Consider the following 22209-nt stretch of genomic DNA (forward strand, 5'->3'; position numbering starts at 1 on the left):
CTTCAGTATTCTGTGGAGTTACTGCAGTAGCGTGCTACAGAATTTAAATCTGTTTTGTTGTGGAGAGCTTCTCTTTGGCTGGTTAATTTTGTATTGGAGCAGTGTAAGGGAACTGGAGGCATATTGTGCTATGCACAGTATTGATTTTTGAATAGTCTCCATTTGTAGCTATAAACACTGTTTTGCTCCAGAGTTTGGCTAAGTTTTGGGTTTTATTTTAAGACTCTGTAAAACCTAAAATTACAGTCACATTATTAAAGGATGGTTGGGAAGCTTATTCAGTTTTTCTCTGTTGTTTTAAGGATGAACTGTCTGAGAATAGTTTGGAAATCCTCTTGTGGGTTTGGGCTTTTCTTGTCACAGTAGTTGAGTGAGACTATATGCAAACTGCATATTTAAATTTCAGTAGTATTTATATTGAAAAGCAGAGGAGAGAGAGAGTACTGGCACTGGGTGACAGTCGAACACACATAACATCTGAAGCTGTGTATTCTCAAAGTATTTTTCAGTTAAGCTAAGAAGCAGTGCTTTCAACTGAAACTGATCCTCAGAGCATCTCCAGTATCAAGACTTCTAGAATATGCAAGTTACTGTTGTTCATGATCGACTTCTGTATAAACAAACCTAACAGTCACTGAAATCTTAGTCTCAGTAAAGGCAGAAAACAGTATTTTAGGTTACTTTTAAAAAGAGTGATATGAATTCTCCTCAGTTGTTAGCTCTCTCTCCAAGTTTCATAATAAGATTCGAATATCATTCAGTTTTTGTCAGTGAAGCAGTAATATAAAAGCATTATTGTAACTGTCTCGGGTTTCTGTAGTCCAGGGCTTATGAGAATAATTAAAAGTACATTGGTGAAGCAGAGAACTGCTTCCTTCAAAAAAACTTAAAGAACCAGGAGTTTCTTAAATCATGTTCTGTTGACTCTGCAGATTTGTCTTCTAATGTAATCTGACTCCAGTAAGTCAGACCAAAGACTTGTATTTGACAGTGATTTGTTTGCAGATGCCTGAGAAGAAAGTAAGGACAGGAGAAACAGGCAGTGATAACTCCTTCATCAGTAGGAGTTGTCAGCAGTCTTACAGCTTAGGGCCAGCTGAGGCACATGGTATCTTCAGTGTCTGCCCTTTCACTTTGTTTTCCTACAGCTTTTTCTGTTTAGTTTCTGACCCACATTTGGTTTTTGCAGTGTTCTGTAGAAGTACTTAAGTATGCAAAACTTGTTTGGGCTGATTGCCTGAAAAACTTGGTGCTTGCTAGATCTTGTGTTAGAGAGGTGAGCCAACATTTCGTACCTTCCTGACTGCCAGTTTCTATTTATGGATCTCTTCCATGCCTGTCCTCTGCTATCCCTCCCTCTGCCTCAGCTCAAAGACACAATGGAGCTGTTTCTTGTATACACCTGTTTGCCCTTTCAGTGCCTTTCTGTTGTGGGTGCGTTTGAGTTAAGGAAGCCATATCTGTCACACCATACCAGAGAGGTGGCATATGTTCATAGTGGTGCAATTGTATTTGTTTGTATTTGTTATCTATTACTTTTGTAGTTATTGATTATAGATTCCTCTGTTGCATAGCTGCTTCCTGAAAATTGACCTAATACATGCATGAGACTGTCTACTACAACACCCTGTTTCCTGTGCAGTGATGGGGGATTTGGGGCCCGCTCTCCAGGGCAGTGTCTTTGCTCCATGCCTCTGTCCTTAGGGCAAGACCCCTTCTTGAGAGCTGTGTGAAAGTCCAACTGCACTCTGTTAGCTGAGTTACCTTCTGCACAGGTGTTTGCAGAGAGCTCTTACAGCCCTGTGAGGTACCACTTCATTCTTTTCATTTGACTTCCCAGACGCTTCTCCAGCTTGTAGCACTACAGTGCGTAGTTGTGACCCAAATAGGGCACCGAGTATTTGGCCTTGTTGAACCTCATACAATCCATATCCACAGTTATGCATTTGACAAGAAGCAAGTATTCTATGCAAACTGCCATTTTAGGGGGGTTTTTGTTGGTTTTTTTCTTTTTTTTTTTTTTTTTTTAGCTTGGTTATGTCCAGTTAAGTGATTCTTTGATCTGAACATTGTTAGTGAGGTATATAATCGTGTATTGCGGATGTGCAGTGCATTCAGGTGATATGAGGAGAACACAAAAATCATGGAATTAAGCTTGAAAATGTTGGGAAATTTGTAAGCAAAGTAGTTCAGCTAAGCAGCAAGTTCTTCAGGTCCCACGGACCATCTTAATAGTAATTTGTAAGGTAGGCTTTTACTTTCTCTATTTTGGTCAAATAAATGTAAATCTATTACTTTTTGCAGGCAAACATAACAGAATTTTTCCAGGGAATTCAATAATTACTTTGAAATATTCAAACTATAGTTAACTTCTCATTTATTGCAGTAAGCTATTGTAGGTACTTGCATTCTCAAAAAACAATAGGGATTGCACCATAACTACAGCAAAGCAGAATAGATGTAAAATACCTACCTGCTTTGTTCTCTGCTTTTTTTAAAATACAATGCAGCTTCTTTTCTAGGTAAAGCTTCAATTTTACGGCTGTTTTCACTTATAACATACCTGCAACCTTAAATGTATTTTTCTTTTAATAAACAGTGTTTTATTTTGGTGACCCTGAGATGTTTTTATTTGTGATTCAGATCTCAGTTAATGATGGAAATATAATAACACATTATCCAACTGCAATACGGGAAAACATATTCGACCTTTTCCCACCCCATCCCAATTTAATTTCCTGTTCTGTTTTGATGGGGGTGGATTTCCTTAAGTGCAGAGGACAGCTAATGTCACTGAATATTCACCCCCTTAAACATTACAGGCTTCTGCTATGAAGTGAAAAACATGAATGCTTTACTATTACTTCAGTCTTTTCAACCTACATATATTTACATTTGGGCAAAACCAATACAAAAGTGGTAGGGCAGATACCTTCCAGTATTCGAAAGAGCATGTATTGAAGAATAATGCCTGATAAGAGACTTAATTCAGTTTCCTAGGCAACCGTCCAACGTTGCACTAAATTTCTTATAAGGTGTTACCCTTTTATGATTAACAACATTGAGCGTGCTCTGCAGCTGGCATCAGTGTTCTGGGAGTCTAGACACACAAATTTGGAATCTTTCTTTTAGTACTTCCACTTAAAATCTTTGAAAATACTTTGAAAGCAATAAATACCAGGGTATGTGTTCTTTCATAAGACTGTGTTTGTATTCTGGGAAAAATAAAGCAGTGTTTGAGTGTTACATCTTTTGGTATTTAAAACTACTGCTTGTTCTGTGATTAAAAGAGATTTTACGTAAGAGTACATAATTAGTGTATCACAGTCTCTTTTCCCAGGTGATCACATAATTATTAAAATAATTGTATATATCTAAAATAAAAGAGACAATTAGAATTATGGGCATATGTGTCTGAGGATAGGATTTCTGGGAAAAGTGTCTGCTCAGACTTTTAGTTTTGTTCTCTAAAACAAGTGAATATGACTTGGCCTTCTCCTTATTGTCAAAAGGAAAAGAAAGAATATAGTAAAGGTATTACTAAAATAATGAAAATAATACAGTAAAGGAAACAGAACTTGTTTCAGTTTTACAGTGCAGTATTAAACCATGACACATTTTCCTGCATATATTGAACTGTCCATTAGTCTGTTACATAACTGTATTGTCTCTAGCTTTTACATACAACCCTACAAAATGTTGCAAAATATTGTACTTACCTGAAAATTAAAGGAAATGTAATTGACAGTTAAAATGACAACACAGTTTATATTTGTGTATGTACCTGTATGTATAAGTCTCAATAGGGATACACATTTTACACACAAAAACTCCATATGTAAATGTGTTTATATCTTTAATAGTAGTTTCAAATTTATCTTACTATGAAAAGAAACCACTGGGCAAAAATAGTTTTGGAAGATAGTTGTAGTGCCATATATTAACATGTGAAACAAATTTGAAGTGTTTAAATTTTTTTACCAGGTAGTTTCTAGAAGTGTTGGAAGAGTGTTTGAATTAGTGTCCTCAGACTAATCGAAACTCTCCATCAAATTTATTGTAACAATGAAGCCTGCAAGTGTGGCTGCTCATGTCCTGGATGGGTGCACTCTTCAGTGGCTTAAAAACTGGCTGGCTGGTTGAGCCCAGAGGTTGATGGTCAGTGGAGTTAAATCCAGTTGGTGACTGGTGGCAAGTGTTTTCCCTAGGAATCAGCACTGGGGCTGGTTCTGTTTAATATTTTTATCCATTATCTGGACAAGGAATGAAAGGCACACTCAGACAGTTAAAAGATCAGACCAAGCTGGGCAGGAGTTGTTGATCTGCAGGAGGGTAGGAAGGCTCTGCAGAGGGGTCAGACAGGCTGGAGCAGCAGGTTGAGGCCAATGGTTTGAGGGTCAGCAAGGCCAAATGCCAGGTCCTGCACTTGGGTCACAACAACCCGAGGCAGAGCTGCAGGAAGAGCACCTGGGAGTGTTGGTTGACAGTGGCTGAACATGAGCCAGTATGTGCCCAGGTGGCCTGGAAGGTAAGTGGTGTCCTGGCCTGTATCAGGAGTAGTGTGAGCAGCAGGACCAGAGCAGTGATTGTGCCCTGTACATGGCACTGGTGAGGCCACACCTCGAATCCTGTGTCCAGTTTTGGGCTCCTCACTGCTAGAAGGACATTGAGGGGCTGGAGCATGTCCAGAGAAGGGCAGCAAAGCTGGGGAAGGGGCTGATGAGGAACAGCTGTGGATTCTGTAACCTGGAGAAAAGGAGGCTCAGGGGTGACCTTATTGCTCTCTGTAACTACCTGCAAGGAGGTTGTAGCAAGGCGGAGGTGGGTCTCTTCACCCAAGAGACAAGTGATAGGACAAAAGGAAATCGCCTCAAGTTGTGCCAGGGGAGATTTAGATAGGATATGAGGAAAAATGTTTCAAGCACTGTTACTGGCCAGGGAAGAGGGTGAGTCACCACCCCTGGAGGTATTTGAAAGTCTCCTGTACATGTGACACTGAGGGACAAGGTTTAGTGGTGGCCTTGACAGTGTTGGGTTAGTGGTTGGCTATGATGATCTTAAAAGAGCTTTTCTGACTTAAATGGTTCTGTGTTACCTGATGTATTTTAAAGCAGTTGTAAGGGCTTGCAACATGCCTTAAGTTTTTGAGTGAATTTGATTTGAAAGCAGTTAGTCCAAGAATTTGGAAATACTTGTTTGAGGAAATCAGTGTTTAGTAAGTGACACCCAAATTGTAAGTTTTTGCTTTTTCTCTTACTTAATGATTGAATGCTTGGGTGGAAAAGACTCAAGTGTGCAGTTTATTCAAGCTGTGACTCTCTAATAAGTGGTTTTAATGTGGTATGGAGAAATGCTTTGAAAATCCATGAAATCCATGAAGACCAAGAACTGTATTAGGATGAGCTACCATGGATATATGACATGCAAAAAAATGCTGGATCTTCAGGTGTTAGTGCCTGACTTAATTTTATTCTTATTTTTAATTTTTATTAATTTAATTGGAATGTTGAGACTTAAGTGCACGTTCTGCTGAGGATTCAAGATTAAAAATGCTTGCAGAACAACTAAACATAAAACTTGGAATAATTAGGTTGGAAGAGACCTTCAAAATTATCTGTTCCGTGTCTTTGCTTAAAAAATGGCCAAGCTATGCTGTTAGAGAAAACTTGGAAATTAAATAACTCAAGAAACTGAGTTGTTCAGATAAAGTAAAGCAGGCTTTTCTATTTATATGAAAGATATCTTGTCTCAAGGATGCCTTGTTGCATCCAAATGCAAGTCAGGTGTTTGGTCTGATAGTGCCTTTTCATTTTATAGCTTACTGACCTCAGGAAAAGCTGTGTTGGATTGTTGTAGGATTTTCTTAAATAAAAGAAAACAATAAAATGCTGACTGTTTCATTTTTTTTCTTTTTTGGAAAAGGCATTTAGCAGATAGCCCATTATTTGTATTTTTTTTCTCCATAATAGCTGCTATTGTATTTTTAAATGTAACAAAAATACTAACTTCCTACAACACCTCAGAAAATCCTTAAATTTTTTATTTCCTCTTTAGTTAATGGTCACAGCTGAAGGTCATAACTGATTAAAGCCATAACTTTTTTCATCTTTGTGTTTAGATTCTCTGAGGTTTCAGTTAAAAAAGAAAAAAGTAAAAATCTATGCAGGCGTTTTGGTTTTTTTGGGGTTTTTTTTTTGGTCCTGGCTAGCTAGTGCTGGAGTTTATTAGTAGTGGGAATTCATTTTACCTGAAATGATCCATGCCTGAGTGGTAGGCTGTGATTTAAAATACCTTCTGCTTGCTGTCCATGGGCATTTCAGTGTATGACACCTAGAAATGCAGTGCTTTTAACTCAGAGTAGAGAAATCCTAGCCTTCTTTGCTTTCAGCTTGATTCTAATTAATTCTAGTTATGTAAAAAGCCTAGCTTAGAGCTTAAAAATTTCAGAAGATGCCATGAATATTTGTTCTCAATCTTCTACTTTTCTTTCAGGTTTAATACACCTCTTGAAACTCTTTGGCCGTTAAGACTATTCTCATGTTCCTGAGACTGACACCTTGATAGGCACTTGGATAGATCATATAAAAAAAGCTTTTGTTTCTTCCTCTCTGCTACTGATGATGAACAGTATTTGTCATTAATCCCACTAATGCTTTTTTTAATTAGCTCCTGGAGAGACCCCAAGAAGCACATTAGTGTCTGAAATTGCTGTTGATTAAACTGGCCAGGACTTTATGTTGAGGAGGGGAGCACTGAGGCCCTCTCTGAGAGCCTGCTTATGATTCTTTGCTTAGAAGTAGCCCCTTGAGCACATGGATCTGTCAGGCTGGCCCTGTGGCTGGCTCTGTGGGATCCTTTTCTCTCCTGTGCATCCTGCCCAGAACAGAGACTGCCCTAATTGCAGGGGCAGCTCTTTCCCTCCCTCCTTTTTAATGACAGCTGTTCACTGCTGCTGCCTGAGCTGGCAAGGTTTCTCAGGAAACGAGGAAGATATTGCTGCCTAGGTTTAATCTCTTTCTGTCCTCAAAGACATTTCTTTTTAGTAACAGAATTTTTGCCAGCATTGATAACATTTCCTCAATAAAGATTCCTTTTTGCTTAATGCTTTTTTTTAAGCCTGTAGTAATGGACTATCTGAAGTTGAGTCATAGAAATAGGTAGACCTGAGACTTAAAATGACCACAGGTGTAAAAAGAGCAGCAGCTATAAGTGGTCAGAGGAGAAGAAAAAGCAGCAATACAAACTGAAAAGCTCCAGAAGGAACTCTTATGAAAGTTTAACAGAGGGAAATTGTTTGTGCTACCTATGGCATTCTTTGCTGCAGGGGTCATATAGTTAAACTGCTCAGGTTTTTAAAAATACATTGTTCTAGGCAATTTCTGCAATTTACTTGTCTTATTTTCAATCCTAGTAGAGGAAATAAATATTTAATCTCTCAGGCTGCTCTCTGACTCTGAAGGCTGGTTTTGGCCTTTACTCATGCATCTACTGTCCCAACTAGTGGTGATAAAATTATTTGATGAATTTGGATAAAGGAAAATTTATTCAGATTTACTGAGATAAGAGAAGGAAGGCAATGGAAAAAGAAATTGATGGTATAATAAGCTCTGGTATGGATATAATAGAAAGGAAAAAGGCATAAATAGCAGCTCAGATGTAAATGCACAAGCATTGTCAGCCAGTTAAAGGGGATGATTGTCCTGCTCTGGTCTACCCTGGAGTGGCCTCACCTCAAGTGCTGAGTGCAGTTTGGGGCACCAGAACATAAAAAAGACATTAAATCATTAGAGAGTGTCCAAAGGAGGCCAACAAGGATGGTGAAGGGTCTGGAGGGGAAGCTGTGTGAGGAGTCACTGAGGTCACTTGGTCTGTTCAGCCTGGAGGAGACTGAGGAGACACCTCATGGCAGTCTGCAACTTCCTTGTCAGGGAAGAGGAGGGGAGGGCACTGGTCTCTGCTTTGTGCTGAACAGCAACAGGACCTGAGGGAATGGCCTGAAATTGAGCTAGGAGCAGTTAAATTTGGCTATCATTAAAAGGTTCTTTGCCCAGAGGAACAGGCTCTCCAGGGAAGTGGTCACAGCACCAAGCGTGACAGAGCTTGGTGCTGTGACCACCACAGAGTGTTTGGACAATGAACTGAGGCTCGTGGTGCAACTCTTGGGGTGTCCTGTGCAGGGCCAGGAGTCAGACTCAATGATCCTGATGGATCCCTTCCAACTCCGAGTATTCTATGACTATGAAATAGCTGGTCAGTTTGAGGTAGATCTGGTAGAATTAATGTCTGCTATGGAGTATTTTTGCTAACACTTTTAGGTTTTGTTCAGTAATCAAAACCTGTAAAATTGTGATGTAGAAACCTTAGCAGGAAATCCTTGGGAGAATGAGATTTCTGCAATGTAGAAATCTTAACAGGAAAACCTCAGGAGTGGCTGGAAGTGGTAAGAAACTTTGACAACATGCTAAAATGTGGCGAAAAGGCAAGTTGAATGAAATAGTGCTTCACAAAAAATAAACAACAGCTGCAAAAGGAATCAGTCTCCTAAATTTACTGTAGTTTTTTTCTCAGCATATCAGCAGAAATAAATAATAGAAAGATGTCTTATGTTATTAGGTTTTCTAAAATCCATTTGAAATAATTTAGGAATCTAGGCAACAGAAGATAAAAGATGGATAAGGTTAATATAAAGCAGTAGGATTGTTCAGTCCAGACTGCATGTGACAAATTATACACCTCATTGAGTAATTTGTTAGGAGGCTGCCATATTGAATACAGTCTTCATGTATGGTCCTACTTCTTCTTTGTCACCCTTCTTTTAATTCTGACATCTGTTTCAGATTGTTGAGTTTGCAGGCTGATGCCAGGAAAAACCAAATGCATGTATTTGCATTGCAGTATAATGAGAGACACTAATTCAGTAATGCTGGTGAGAAAGCTTGTATATCTTAAAGGAAAAGTAGCAGCCAAAATGATGTTCTGTTTTGAAACTTGATCAATAGGAAACCCAACTTCCAATGATTTCCTGTTGGAGCTTATTCTGACAGAGAAGATGAACAGCCACACTGGAAACCAGCTGGTGGTTGCCAACATTAAACAGCGTAATTTCTTTTGTCTTGTGCAAATAGAATGTATCATGCCTTTTAAGGGGTCTTACAGAAACTTGAGCTTTTAGGGGAAAAAAGCCAAGCCTGCAGCCATTGGGGCCCTTTAAAAGCTCCCCCAGCGTGTTGTCCCTCTGTCAGAGCTCCAGGAGTGGCAAAGGCTGCTGTGTTCAGTAGCTGCACACACTGAAATCTGGGGGCTGTGTCATGGCTTAGTTTAACTCAGTGACCTCATCTCTGTTCAGCAGCTTCTCCTAGCTGTTCTCTGTGCTTGTCTTGGTGATTTGAGCAGAGCCCTGGTATCTGCAGCTCCATCAAATGACTCAGAGTGCTAATTAGTCACAAAGGAGCCGTGTTCCTGCAGAACTGGCACTGGCTGTGTTTGTTTCCTTCTCTGTAAAGCCAGAATTGCCTCAGCTGCCCAGCAGTCAGGTCAGTGTAGAGACATCACTAGTACTGTAAGGAATGGGGACAGGGTCAGTTCAGAAGTGTTGGAAATGGACACAGAAAGTACTGTTGGCAAGGAAAATGTAATCAGTGATGTGTAATATGAGTGATTGGAAGTTCATGGGAGTGGTCAGCTGTGTACTCCCAAAAATAACTTCTTAAGGTCTCGACTTTTTCTCTGTTCACAAAATGGGAAAAAACCCCAAAACTAAACCCAACCACCAAACAAAACAGAAACACTCCTTAAAAGCCCAAACCATAAAGACAAAGTCTCACACTATCAAAACAATGACAATCCAACCCAAACAAAAAACCCCCAAACTCTTCTTTGCAAACTGTAAAACAAAAGTAGCTGTACTAATTTCTTCAGAGGAGGAAGGGTAGAGAAGATAAATGAAAAGCACAAAACCTTGGTAATGGTGGCTGAAGATGTCAGTGGACTATCCAGAACCAGTAGAGTTAAATACTCAGATTAGGACACTAAGAAAGCCTTCAGGTATCGCGGGGCGGGGGGGGGGAATTCCAACTTCAGCAGTGTATTTGTCAGAAATAATCGTGGCTGCTGTTTTGATGTAGGAACAGGGGACTCTGGGAACCTCCTCAGAATGTATGACTCTCTTCCCTTTATTTTGCTGGCAAATCTATTGTTTGCTTATTACTATAATATGATTAAGTACTGGTAAAATGACTTCAGATCTGCCTTTCAAACAATAGCCAAATACAGTTATTTGTTTAGTGAGTAGAAATTCTTTAGCAAGTCTGTTGAGGTCAGGCAGTAACTGCAAAATATTCTCAGGTGTTCAGTGATGTACCAAATGTAGCAAAAAGTTATTTAGCTGTGAAGATTTTTTTTTTTTACTTGGAGTACCTTACATCACTGTCCTGTGAGGGATGACATCTCCAGCAATTCCACCAACTCCATCAGTTGTGCTTCCTGAAGGAAAGCAGCACACTCGGTATCATCACCCCTCATTTAGAAGAAGTGCTACTGAAAGCACTGGGGGGAAGAATCTCACAAAGGGTTCGTCACAGATGGAGGATTGGGAACCAGTACAGCAGCGTGTCTTGCACAGCACAGAGCTGGCTATTTGTTCATTGGATATCTTTCCTAATGTCATAGCATTAATTTATCTGATTTATCTAATTATAAACTTCTGTCTGGAAAAGCAAACAAAAAGAATTGGCAAGTCCCTTGATTTTGATTTTTACTTATTTTTAGGGTGTGAAATCATCAGCTGTCATGCAGTTTTCCTTAAATATTGTTTGAGGATGCTTGTTTTAACAGAGCAATTTTTAACTGCTTGTACTGAAGTAAGGCTGGGTTTCCTGAAGATACACTGTGTGAATAAAGGGATTTAGAACTTTCGATTTTCTTAAAATAAGCAGCAAAGTCATACTGATTTTAAAATAGTTGTATACTTCTGTTCCAATTGTTTGCCACTCACCACGCCTAGCGTTATTTTTTAGAGAAGCCAGACATTCTGAAGCTAACTGGAACACTTTTGAAGATGAAATCCAAGTCATTCACACAGTTTTGAAGATGGGAATCTTGATTTCTTTTTAACCCGTTGAAAGTTACTATTTTCTTCCATTTCAGTCTTAGGCATTTGTTGTTAGTCTTCTAAAATACTGAGAAATGCACTTGAGGCTTTAAAATATTGTGGCCTACTTAAACTCATCTTTTATTTTCGAATGACATCTATATTAGATCTGTTTCAAAAAAATACCTTTAAGCATTAGAAAATCTCCATTGGTGTTTAATCTTTTTTTACTTTCTCTTTTTTTCCCTGGCTTTCTGTAGTTCTCCTGGCTTTGATAGATCGTATGGGAGATGCCAAAGACCAAGTTCGAGAGCAAGCACAGAATCTTATATTGAAACTGATGAGTGAAGCAGCACCACCCATGGTATGATTGCTTAATGCAGATTCAGATGGAAGCCTCCAGTGAGCTTATGACTTTTGTATGAACTTTGAACATGTCACAATGTTATTGCCACTGTTAATGGTGTAAATGTTAAAGATACTCTTAATGGATTGACACTGATGTATTGTTCAGCTAAAGATAAAAATCTTGGCACGATGTGATTCTGCATATTTTGCACATCATAGCTTAATTCTGAGTAGATGTTTTTATGGCATGTGACAGGGCTTAGTTAATTAAAGCATTTTCTGGGTTTGGACAGTGGGAATAAACAAGCTTAATTAGCTCCAAATTTATTTAAAATTAGATTTGTACTTGAACATGAAGGACTAGTCCTACAGTTAAGGTGCACGTGTTCTAACTTAAGAGAATCTGGCCTTCTAGCTGTATGACAATGATGCTCTGTGAACCATGGATAAACTGAGGTGGGGATAAGTTGCCCTTTGGCTTGTCATTTTTGGTTGTAAGGAGGGTTGCTTAACTCAACCTTCAGTTCTAAGCATTATGTGGCTTCTGAGTGCTTAATCTTATATCTTGACTCTGCAAGTCTGAAAAATGGAGGATTGTTTAACAAAATTATATTCTTGAATAGTGATGTGAGACCCTGGATGTGAGTAAGAACTTACTATTTGAGTTTTTAATTCCTGAGGAAACTCTCAGTTCTAATTCTAGTGGTCAATAGGGAAAAAAAACGGTTTTTGTATGTGCTAATTCCTGGCTTTGTCTCCTCAAAGATTCAAGTTTGAATGTTTGTATGCAGTGAATAAGATGTTGTGGACTTTATCTGGAGTGAGAAAATTATTGTCAGTTGCTTTGTTTGTCAGTTAAAACATGTAGCATGCTAGGCTATTACAGAACATGTTTATCTCCCTTTGGCTACAGGTCTGGTTGGGATTTGGGCATTAGGGTCTAGTAATATCATCCACAAAGACCTTCCTTTATCTATTCACAAGCTGCAGTGTCAGTCATATTCATTGACCAAAAGACCTGGCAGTATTTTTTTGTGTCAAAGTGCCAGTAGTTCATAAATGACATGTTACTGTGCCCAAAATCCTCCCAAATACCTGGCATACAGACCAGCACCTCCACAGCAACAGCATTTGGACAAGTGCACAGCAGAGCACCTTGGAGATACCTTGAGTTGCTGATAAAGAAGTTGATGGTAGTTGCTTTGTGCTAAACCCTTGTCAGGAAAGTTTTACATTGTTGTTCAATCTTTGTGCAGAGTTGTTAGGCTGTACATAGAGGTGATGGAAGGAAGTTTCCATCCCCTGTGAAGATGATTCTGTGTCAGAAAGCATATGAGGTTTGTAGGGTCCAAGGAAGAGCATGTGTGTTTAAGACAAGGTCTGGCTCTCCTGGTAGCTCCCCCAGGGTGGGAGAAGCCTCACTGTGGTTGTCTGCTCTCAGGAGAGCTTATGGGTCATTACAACTTTGGATGAAAAGCATCAATCATCCTCGCAGCAGGGACCAAAACAGCAGAGTCTTTCCTGTGCCTCCAACACTGAAATACAGAGCTTTAGGCTCTCTGCTGTAGTGAAGTATCCCTTTAGAAGAGCTGAATGGAATAATTGTTTGAAGATAAGTCCTGTAAATGTCTTTCTAGTCAACTTGCCTCTTCTAGAATGTTGTTGAATAATATTTAATTTGTCCTGTCGTTAAATCCCTTTACTTGTTTTAGATGTTTGGGGGTTTTTTATTTAGTTTATGAGCAAGAACTAGATGTAGCTGTTTATGTGCAGGAAGGCATAAAAATATAGGTGGTATAAATGTGCATGAAAGGGGCAAAGAGAGGTTTACATCAACTCTTGCTAGGAACTTGCAAGAGTTAAAATTTCTAAGCAGCCATTTGAATTTCTGTGCTTAAAAAAATTTAGTTCTTAAGGAATAATTCAGTGAAAGACAAAATTTCTCTTTTGTCTGCTTTATTTCAGTAGTCTGAAGTTCCCTCTCTACCTGTATTTTTATACATCCAGCAATGAGATTTCCTTTTTCCCACGTTTGTCCGTGACAGTGGGTTAATTGGAAGGATGTTTTCTTCCATAAAATCCTGTTCTTTGTTTTTAAGCTATGCAGTTTTGGCAAGCCATATCCTGCTCATCTAAGGTTTGTTTTCTCTAAATGCAATGAAGTATAAAACAAACAAACAAAAAACCACAGATGGGACAAAATTATCAAGCAGGGCACTAATTGGAAAATTTTATGTCTGCTCTGCTGCGTGCTACCTCATTAATAAGGAGGGTGCATATTCCCTGCTCTTATGCTCTGTTTCTGTTGATCAACAGCTGTTTGGGAAGGCTTTATTTTTTTTTTTTTCCAGAAAGCCGATTGCAATAATTAGTATGTAATACATTTTAGCAGCTTTGTGTGGTGTCATTATAGGTTGCAGTTGCAGCACTCCGGGGTGCAGTTGGCGGGAGGGAGGTGCCTGGGCTGCAAAGTGTGCAGCTCCTGGCAGTGTGCAGCCATCCATCGCTAGGCAACGCTGCCCGGATGCTGGCCGGGCTGCAATGGCAGCGCTGCAGCTGGGGCGAGCTGCAGGCTGAGCCTGTGCATCTGCTCCCAGGGAGAATCCCCCAGCTCCTCTGCTCCACCTTTGTGCTTCCAACACCCTGATACACAGCTAGAGCACGGCAAGGAGATGGAAAGGTAAGGGGATAAAGGCAGCAGGCAGAGAGCCAGGGCGGGCAGAGGAAAACGAGTGCGCAAGGAGGTGAGCGAGGGTTCAGCGAGCCCGGGGATCGTACCACAGGAAGCGGCACCAGCACGGAGAGGAGAACCGAAAGCAGAGCAAAAATGGAAGCACAGGAATTAGAACGAGGAGGCAAGAAAATAATCAAAAAATGAAGAAATAGATCTAAAGCAAAAGTAAGGGAGAAGTGGGACAGCAAGAGGAGGGATAAGGACAACCTAAAATGGATGTGAGGAAATTTTGGCAGGGAAACAGAATATGAAGCAAAAAGAATATAGTAACTTCTGCTTGAGTCAGTAGTTTGTAATGTTAATGTTTGTTTTGTGTGCATTAACTGTAACAATTCTGTATGTTTTAAGAGCTGTTTGTTAAACAAGGAAAATACTCAGCTAGATTGCTGAAGGACTTTTTTTTTTAGGAATTGGTTTTGGTGTAGAATTAATCTGTGTTGTGTTCCATATTGTGCATTTCATAAGTTAATTTTATCACTTTTCCAGTTGACCTGCCTGTTATTTTTTTTTGCAACTATTATGAATGTAATTATATGGAATAGAATTATGTTGTATTGTGCTCCTGGTAATTAAAGACCATTATTTCTGCTTTTATAGTACATTTGGGAACGCCTTGCTGTTGGTTTTAAACACAAGAATTACCGATCCCGAGAAGGAGTGTGTTTGTGTCTTGTTGCTACCTTAAACATGTAAGCTTTTTGTTTCTATGGAGATGTAATGGTTCTATCCTTCTGAATGTCATTTTTCTCTGAAAGTAATCCTTTAGGGAGTCTGCTTCAATTAAATTAATATATGGGAAAAATCAAACAAGTAGTGGGCTTTCTGAAAGAAAGACTAAAGCTACAGAAATTTTACCTTATTTAAAAGTAGATAAAGAACTAGTAAGAGAGGGACAGAGCTTGATTGATGTCAGTTTGTATTCTATGAAATCTAAGCCAAAAGTTCACTTCTGCAAAAATAATTTTCTGTTTTTTTCTTAAAAAACACTCCTCTTTTTTTTTTTTTTTTTCAGTTACGGTGCGCAGCCATTAATCCTCAGCAAGTTGGTACCACATCTGTGTATAGCATTTGGTGACTCCAACAGTCAGGTAAGGATTTCAGTACTTACTAGGCCTTGAACGACTATACTTTGACAGAGCAGTGAAAGCAAAATAAATATAAGTATTCAAAGAAAAGCTGATAAGAGTCCTTGTGTGCAGTGGATCATTATTTTCTACCATGAGAAAAAGTAAGCCCAATTTCTTCTTAATCAGTCCATTCACTGGAAGATGAAAGTAGAGTTGCAAAGGCAGCAATATCACGATATACTGGTCCCTTTAGTTTTGTCTTCAGAAGTTGAAACTAGTAATTGTTGAAAGTAATTGTTTCTTACAGAGCATGTTGAAAGGAAATAAATAAAAAAGTAAGCTATTGACACAAAAAATTACTTCCAGAAGCAGCCCTTATATGAAACCTGCGCTAGTTTGCTGAATTTGCTGAAGTTAACATTATGTATAATTATTTTCCGTTTGGAACCCAAATGGCATTTAAGAACAAGGACTGTCATTAAAATCATTAAAGTAAGCAAAAACATCTGCAGTGAAAATCAGGAAGTAGTTCATAATGGTGACGTCTGAACTTCAGAAAATCTTCCGGTGGAAACAGTTAAAATATCTTGTTTATCTGAAGTTGTGTTTGAGGGAAAAGACTATGAATATAGTAAGAGAGAGGATAACATTGGTAGGAGATGGACTTTTAAACAGGATTGGTCTTTATACTTAATTTCTGAATGCAGCAAAGTTCTTATCTCCCCTGTGCTGTGTAGCACTGTTCTGTTCTAGAGAAATTCTGTTGAGAATTTGTCCTCTTTGCTGATCGTTAGTAAAGATGTAGTTCACATCTTGCTAGAGCAATTGTATGTTTAGTTTGAACTGCTGCAAAGAACAATACTAAATTAATTCCAGACATTCTTTATAGTGAATAATGGCATTTACTAAAATGCATTTTTGGCAGTTTTTATTGTGATGACCATGGTTTAAATTTTTTGAAGAGGCGCTCTATCTCCTTTCTTTCCCCTGTTCTTTCCCCTTCCACTCTCCTGCCCTATTCCCTTTCTTGTGCTGATGTCATGCCACCTGATTCCAGTTGAAATAAATAAAGAAAATGCTGATCACTTTGGTCCACTCTTGTGGGCAGTCTTAGTCTTCCAGAAGGACCTTGCTGTGTGTCAAAACAGATGAAAGCAAGATGAAATGTCAAGACTGAGTGCAGGAGCTAAGTTTTGAAAGTATTGCCTGCTGTGAGCGAGTTCTAGATAAAGCACATTTTTTCCACAAATGCTATTCTTATGTCAGATCCAGAAATTCCTTCTAAAGCTGTTATTTCTAGGATTTTTTACCATCTGGACATGCTCTCTAACTTGGAACAAATGCCATCTTCATATAACAGTTGTATTTCCTTTCCTTTTCACCCTTACTGTTTCAACTGAATTGGCATACAGGGCCATAGAAACTGTAAGATGAGTGGCCTGTCAGCAAATGTTGTTTTGGTTTCTATAACCCTGAAATTAACAATTTAAACTGTTCACAGGTGAGAGATGCTGCCATACTAGCCATTGTAGAGGTTTATAGACATGTGGGAGAGAAAGTACGAATAGATCTTACAAAAAGAGGAATTCCTCCTGGAAGGTGAGCTAGCTGTTCTGATTTTGTAATTCTGAGCCATTTATGTTTTACTGTTTTTTATCTGAACTTTAAACTCACTAAAAACTCTGTGTTAAAATTACTGTAGTTTTTATTTTATATTCTAGTTAGTTTTGCCTTTCAGTATGATGTTACTAGAGTTCCTGATTGTGTTGTGTTGATTAGTTTATATGAAAGAAAAATTGTTGTTATTATTATTATATTAGTTTATATGAAACAAAACATTGTTTTGTTTCTACCTTTGATTAATTAAGAAAGCTAGACAGAGCTTGAAATTGTACTTTGTAAGAAAGACTGTTTATTCCATAAAGTCTTTAAAATTCATTGTTAAGACATTTTATACTTCCTAAAATGTGTTAACCCCTTAGATATTAGCATACCACTTTACCATCACCTCCATCTCACTTCTTTTTGATAAAGCTGAATATGTCTACTACTTGGTTTCAGAGAGAGTATCAGATGAGTGCCTTATCAGACCCATCTAAGAAACTAAACTAAGAGCTAAAACTTAACTCTCCTAAGAGAAGGCTCTTAGGAGACTTCAGAGCAATTTCCAATACCTAAATAGGGTGTAAGGAGAGCTGGAGAGGGACTTGTTACAATGATGTGATAGGACCAGCGTCAAGGGCTTTAAACTGGAAGAGGATAGGTTTAGGTTTGATATTAGTAATTAGGAATTCTTTTCTGTGAGGATGGTGAGACACTGGAACTGGCTGCCCAGAGAAGCTGTGACTGCCCTGTCCCTGGCAGTGTTCAAGGTGAGGTTGGATGGGGCTTTGAGTAGCCTTGTCTAATGAAAGGTTATCCCAGCCCATGACAGAGGGGTTGGAACTGGATGATCCAAAACCATTCTACAGTTCTATGAAAGAAGAAGTGCCATGGAAGAAGGATGTTGAATTTATTGTTTCTCATTCCAGGTAGAGTTCAGCCTGTTGAGAGACAAGTTTACCCTGCCTGTGAGAATGAGAAGTTGCACACATTCTCTTCTATTTAATGATAGTCTTGTTTTTAGACTAGTAATGGATTATATGGTTACCACAGAAGTTAGGCCATATTATTACTAAAATTCAAAAAATTAAGTTTCCTAGCAAATCAGTGGAACATATCCAAGAAGATCTTTCTTGCTTTCTTGCATTAAGATTGGGCCTTGGACATATTTTGGAACAGAGAATTAAAGAGTGCAGAATTCACAACCTTTTTGCAATGAACATTGGGTCTGACTGTAAGTTTAAGTTCCTCACCATTTACAATTCCATGTGATACAAGCTGAGTACATCTTGGGATCCAAATAGGATTAAACACCATAGGTGCTTTGTATCCTCAGGACAATCAACAGCTTCTAATTTAGTTGCAGTAGGTGCCAAGTTGTTGTTTCTACTGTCTGAATCAGCTGAATACAAAATTCCCCCTGATCTGAAAGCAAGCATGGTTGTATAATTTGCATTTACGTAAAGAAGGAAGACTCCACTTGGTGCATGTTAAATGGGTTGTTGCCACTACATCTCCAACCTGACAGTCAGGACTAGTGTTAAATAGTACACAAGCTGAGAGTGTCAGTGCTGTGTCCTCTGCAGTAGGTTTCAGGTTGGGATAAAGGGGGGAGTTATATTTTGCTTGAGTTAAACGTGAGACTGCTACTCTCTGTCCCATCCATCCCTGACAGAAAGCAGAGTTCCTGTAGTCCTGTCTTAGTCCTTCACACAACTAAGAAGGCGTTTGACAAAGCTCAGGAAAGACAGATTAGCTCTGTGGTAGCTCAGACTGTTGTTCCTTCAGAGGCAGACCTCATTTAAGACGTTTCTTCCCCTGTGCCTGTCAGAGGTTTTCCCTTTGCTTAGATACAGTAAAATTTTCAGGTGGTTATGCAGGAGCTATGATCTGCATACGGGAAAAAAAACGCCTTTGATGTAGAGTATCATCATTATTTTGAGGGGAAATTGTGTTCATATGTGTGTGTCTGGGTTGGTTTTAAGGGTTTTAAGTATTACAGATAATCTGTAGTTCAGACACGGCTGCTTTCAGTTGTTGAGTTCAGCCTTAAAGAACTGCATTGCAGCTCCTTTGCTGTAAGTCAGTGCATTAAAAGATACATGTAAACATAAATATTAGCAGAAAAATCTATTACTTTAGTGTTTGGTGCACACATGAATCAATAGAATGTAGGCTTGTTTTGTTTGCATAACAAATTACACATTACAGAGCTGTGTGTTGCTGCTTGAATGCACTCCATCCTAGAGCACTGGAAAATAAGAGCTCCTGTCTGCTGAAAGGAAGGCAGGAAAGTTAATCAAGCATTGTTTTGAGAAACTGTTCAACTTCCTTAAATATGCAAATGGTATATACATGTTGTGTCTGTATAAAGCCAAATGCAGTCAGTACTTTAATAATAGTAGGCTTAAAAGGTTTTCTAATCTGCACCTGGTAGGGTTTGCCTTTGTGGAGAATACTGGATTTTCTGCAGGGCTTTACTGGACCTGTCAGAATCTAAGTAATGAATAAAATATGGGATCTTACTTTTGTAGTTCAATTCTACTTATTTATTATTTATTTTTCTTCAGTGCATTTCTCTTCTTTACTGAGATTAATTGGTGAGTTTGTTTATAAATAAAATCAGTGAATTCCTCTTTCTATTTGTTACTTTTTAACTTAGAAATCTCACATTATTATTATGATTTTTGCTTGAAGCACTTTCTTTTTCCAGAAAAATCACTGTAAAGTCAGTGGTTGGAAATTTGGATGTTGTTTTCCCTTTTGGTATAATTGCTGCCAGAGAGGTTTGACAGTCTTTGGTGTCAGACCTGAAAGCAGTAGTGCTAATATATTTGTGAATACTGAAAATGGATGTTATATTTACTGCTCAGTGAGCCAAAAATACTGAAGAGGTTTTGTTCTCTATGGGCCAAACTGAATGTTTTACAGTATGGAATCTGTGTGGCTGATCTTCCCTGAATGGAAATAGTATATGTGGCTCTGGATAGCAGTTACTTAGTCTGAGTGTTAAAAGCTTTTATCATTGAGGAATTCATCTGACAAATTTCCCCACTGTTGCTTGAGAAACAGAAATGCAAAAAACCGGTCATTTGTTTAGTTCCCATGTCTAGGGCCAAACTTCATTTCCTAAAATGTTGAAGCATATTGCAGTATGCGTTTCTTTCTACCACATTTTATGTGGTATGCACATTCTACTTATCTGTCTAGTTCAAGTTGTAGATGAGGTCCATCTGTGTGTCCAGATGTGGACACATGTCTTCAAGATCTTATTTTTTTTTTTCCTTGGAAGGGGGAAATATGGAAAAACAACTGCAAAGTTTCATATGGGCTATTTCCTGCTTTAGACTCAGTTTGGACATAAACAACAGACTAGTTCACCATCCGTTCTTCTTTATCCTTCTGCTGTTGATAGGGGAGTGGTGCTCTTTTGCCTCTTCACCAAAAGGTCCACACTGTTAGTTACCCCCTCTGCCCATCATATGAACAGTTGAACTGCAGCAAGCATGGTCATGAAAAACAGCTTTTCAGTGTGAAATGTTGTGCACATTCTGTGGAAGCATCCATGTTTCCATGTGTGTGCATGTCAGCTCAAGCTGTGTCCTAGCAAGGGTACGTGTGTATTCCTCCTGTTGCCCATCCTCACCCCAGTATGTTCATATTTTGATTGAGACCTGTTGCCTGCTGGAGGAGAGGGTTTGGCAGGTTGCCAGGAGCTCCCATTTAAAGTGCTAAAACTTCATGCATTCATTCATTCATTCACTGACAGCCCATCCAGAACTACCTACTGTCCCAAATGTGGTTTTTGTCAATGGGAATTTTCCCATCTATATGAGAAGTTGAGGAAGACCTGTCTATGGCTATCTGGGAAAAGGAGATAGTATTTCTGTCCACCAGTGACATGTGGTGACTTCAGTGGTTGATTATGATTGCCACATCCAGAGTTGGGCTTGAAGATATGAGATGAAGGAGTAATAATGCTTCCTTTCTCAAAGAATATTCCTTATTGCCAGTAAAACTGGTCTTCATCCAGCTCTGTAGAATTTCTTGGACTCCTCTTGGCAGGCTCTCGTTTGCCAGGAGCTGAACCTCCTGTAAACATTCTTAAATTGATGGTGGTTGCAATCATTTTAGAGACTCTAGCCCATACTGCCTTGCTGCTTGTCACCATGTGAAGAAATGAGAGAGGAAAGTAGTAAGAGCAGGTTGGGAGGAGAGGGAGGGAGAAACTTGTTGTGAGAGACTTTGCAAAGTAGTAGTTACAGATCCTGTAAGCCCTTCTAAAGAGAGGGTTGGTTCTACAGTAGTGCTTTACCATGTTGACAGCTGTGTTATAATTGGCTCTTCTGTTGTTGTTGCAATTATGACAAATACTGCAGAGTGTGTCTCTGGTCATAACGACATGCTTTGAAAGTGTGAGGAGTGGCAGTACTGTGTGTTGTTCTCCAGCCTGCAATACTGACAATGTAGCATCCACTGCTGACAAACACATTTTTTTAAATTGTTTATAGTTTATCAAATATTTTGCCTGCCCAGAGAGAGAGGCAACATGTATATTGTTGTAACATATTTACAAGGAAGCATTTTGCTTTTAGCTTCTGTTTAAAATACTCAGGAAAGCATTTTTGAAAACAAAGTTCAAAAGAGCAGGAAATATTTTTTTTTCTTTTGAATTCTCTAAAATATTTGTGCCAAGTGGATAACATCAGCTTTACAGGATGTAAAAATCAAAGTGAAATTTTAAGGCAAATCTGTTAATCTCTCTAGTCATATTTAGTTTCTCTTGGGATGACAGTTTTATCCTTTCAGATAAACTCTTAAGTCTTCCTCATTAACTAGGTGAACTGCTAATGCAGCGTTTGCTGTGGAATCCAGCACTGATGAGGGGAACTCACAACAATCTCTGATAAACACACATATGAGGCAAACACATTAACTTCTTGTTATGAAAGCAAGATGGCCTAATGCATTGTTATAGATATTGATTCTCGTGTGAACTCCTCGCTTGGTACGGTTGAAAGCACATAGCATGTTAATGGGATTTCATGTGTCATTAGTAAATTCCAGTACCCCAAAAACATTTCATTTCAAAAGGTTTACTTTTTCAAGTCGAAGTGCAGAAAACCCCATTTCAGTATATACTGCCTTTGGTTTGCAAAACTGGTCTTTTCAGAACTTGAGCTCTAATAGTAAAGCAGTGACATTTGTGAATTGCTGCCGTTTCAGACATTTTGCTGTGGCAGCACTGGTTGGAAATGCAATGGTGGTGCAAAAGAGGGGATAATAGGTTCCAGACACAAGCTGGTGAGTGTTCTAGGGAAAGATTAGGCAAACTACTACTGAGCTACATCTAGTTTTGAGATAAGTTG

At 38.8% G+C, this 22209-nt stretch overlaps 1 protein-coding gene across 25 annotated transcripts in view; it reads left to right on the plus strand.

Moving 5' to 3' along the window:
- CLASP2 (cytoplasmic linker associated protein 2) overlaps window positions 1-22209 on the plus strand; it is a 145761-nt gene that overhangs the window by 12950 nt on the left and 110602 nt on the right. For 23 of the 25 annotated variants that reach the window (XM_054515117.1, XM_036405153.2, XM_054515121.1 and 20 more), the window contains exons 3-6: window positions 11350-11453; window positions 14769-14860; window positions 15184-15259; window positions 16740-16837. In XM_054515117.1, coding sequence (XP_054371092.1) covers window positions 11350-11453; window positions 14769-14860; window positions 15184-15259; window positions 16740-16837 — 370 coding nt within the window. Of the gene's footprint in view, window positions 1-11349; window positions 11454-13966; window positions 14118-14768; window positions 14861-15183; window positions 15260-16739; window positions 16838-22209 lie in introns of those variants that run through there. The other 2 variants (XM_054515168.1, XM_054515156.1) reach the window with 2 other exon arrangements.

Source organism: Molothrus ater, chromosome 1 (assembly GCF_012460135.2).
Source record: "Molothrus ater isolate BHLD 08-10-18 breed brown headed cowbird chromosome 1, BPBGC_Mater_1.1, whole genome shotgun sequence".
In the NCBI taxonomy this organism is placed as follows: Eukaryota; Metazoa; Chordata; class Aves; order Passeriformes; family Icteridae; genus Molothrus; species Molothrus ater.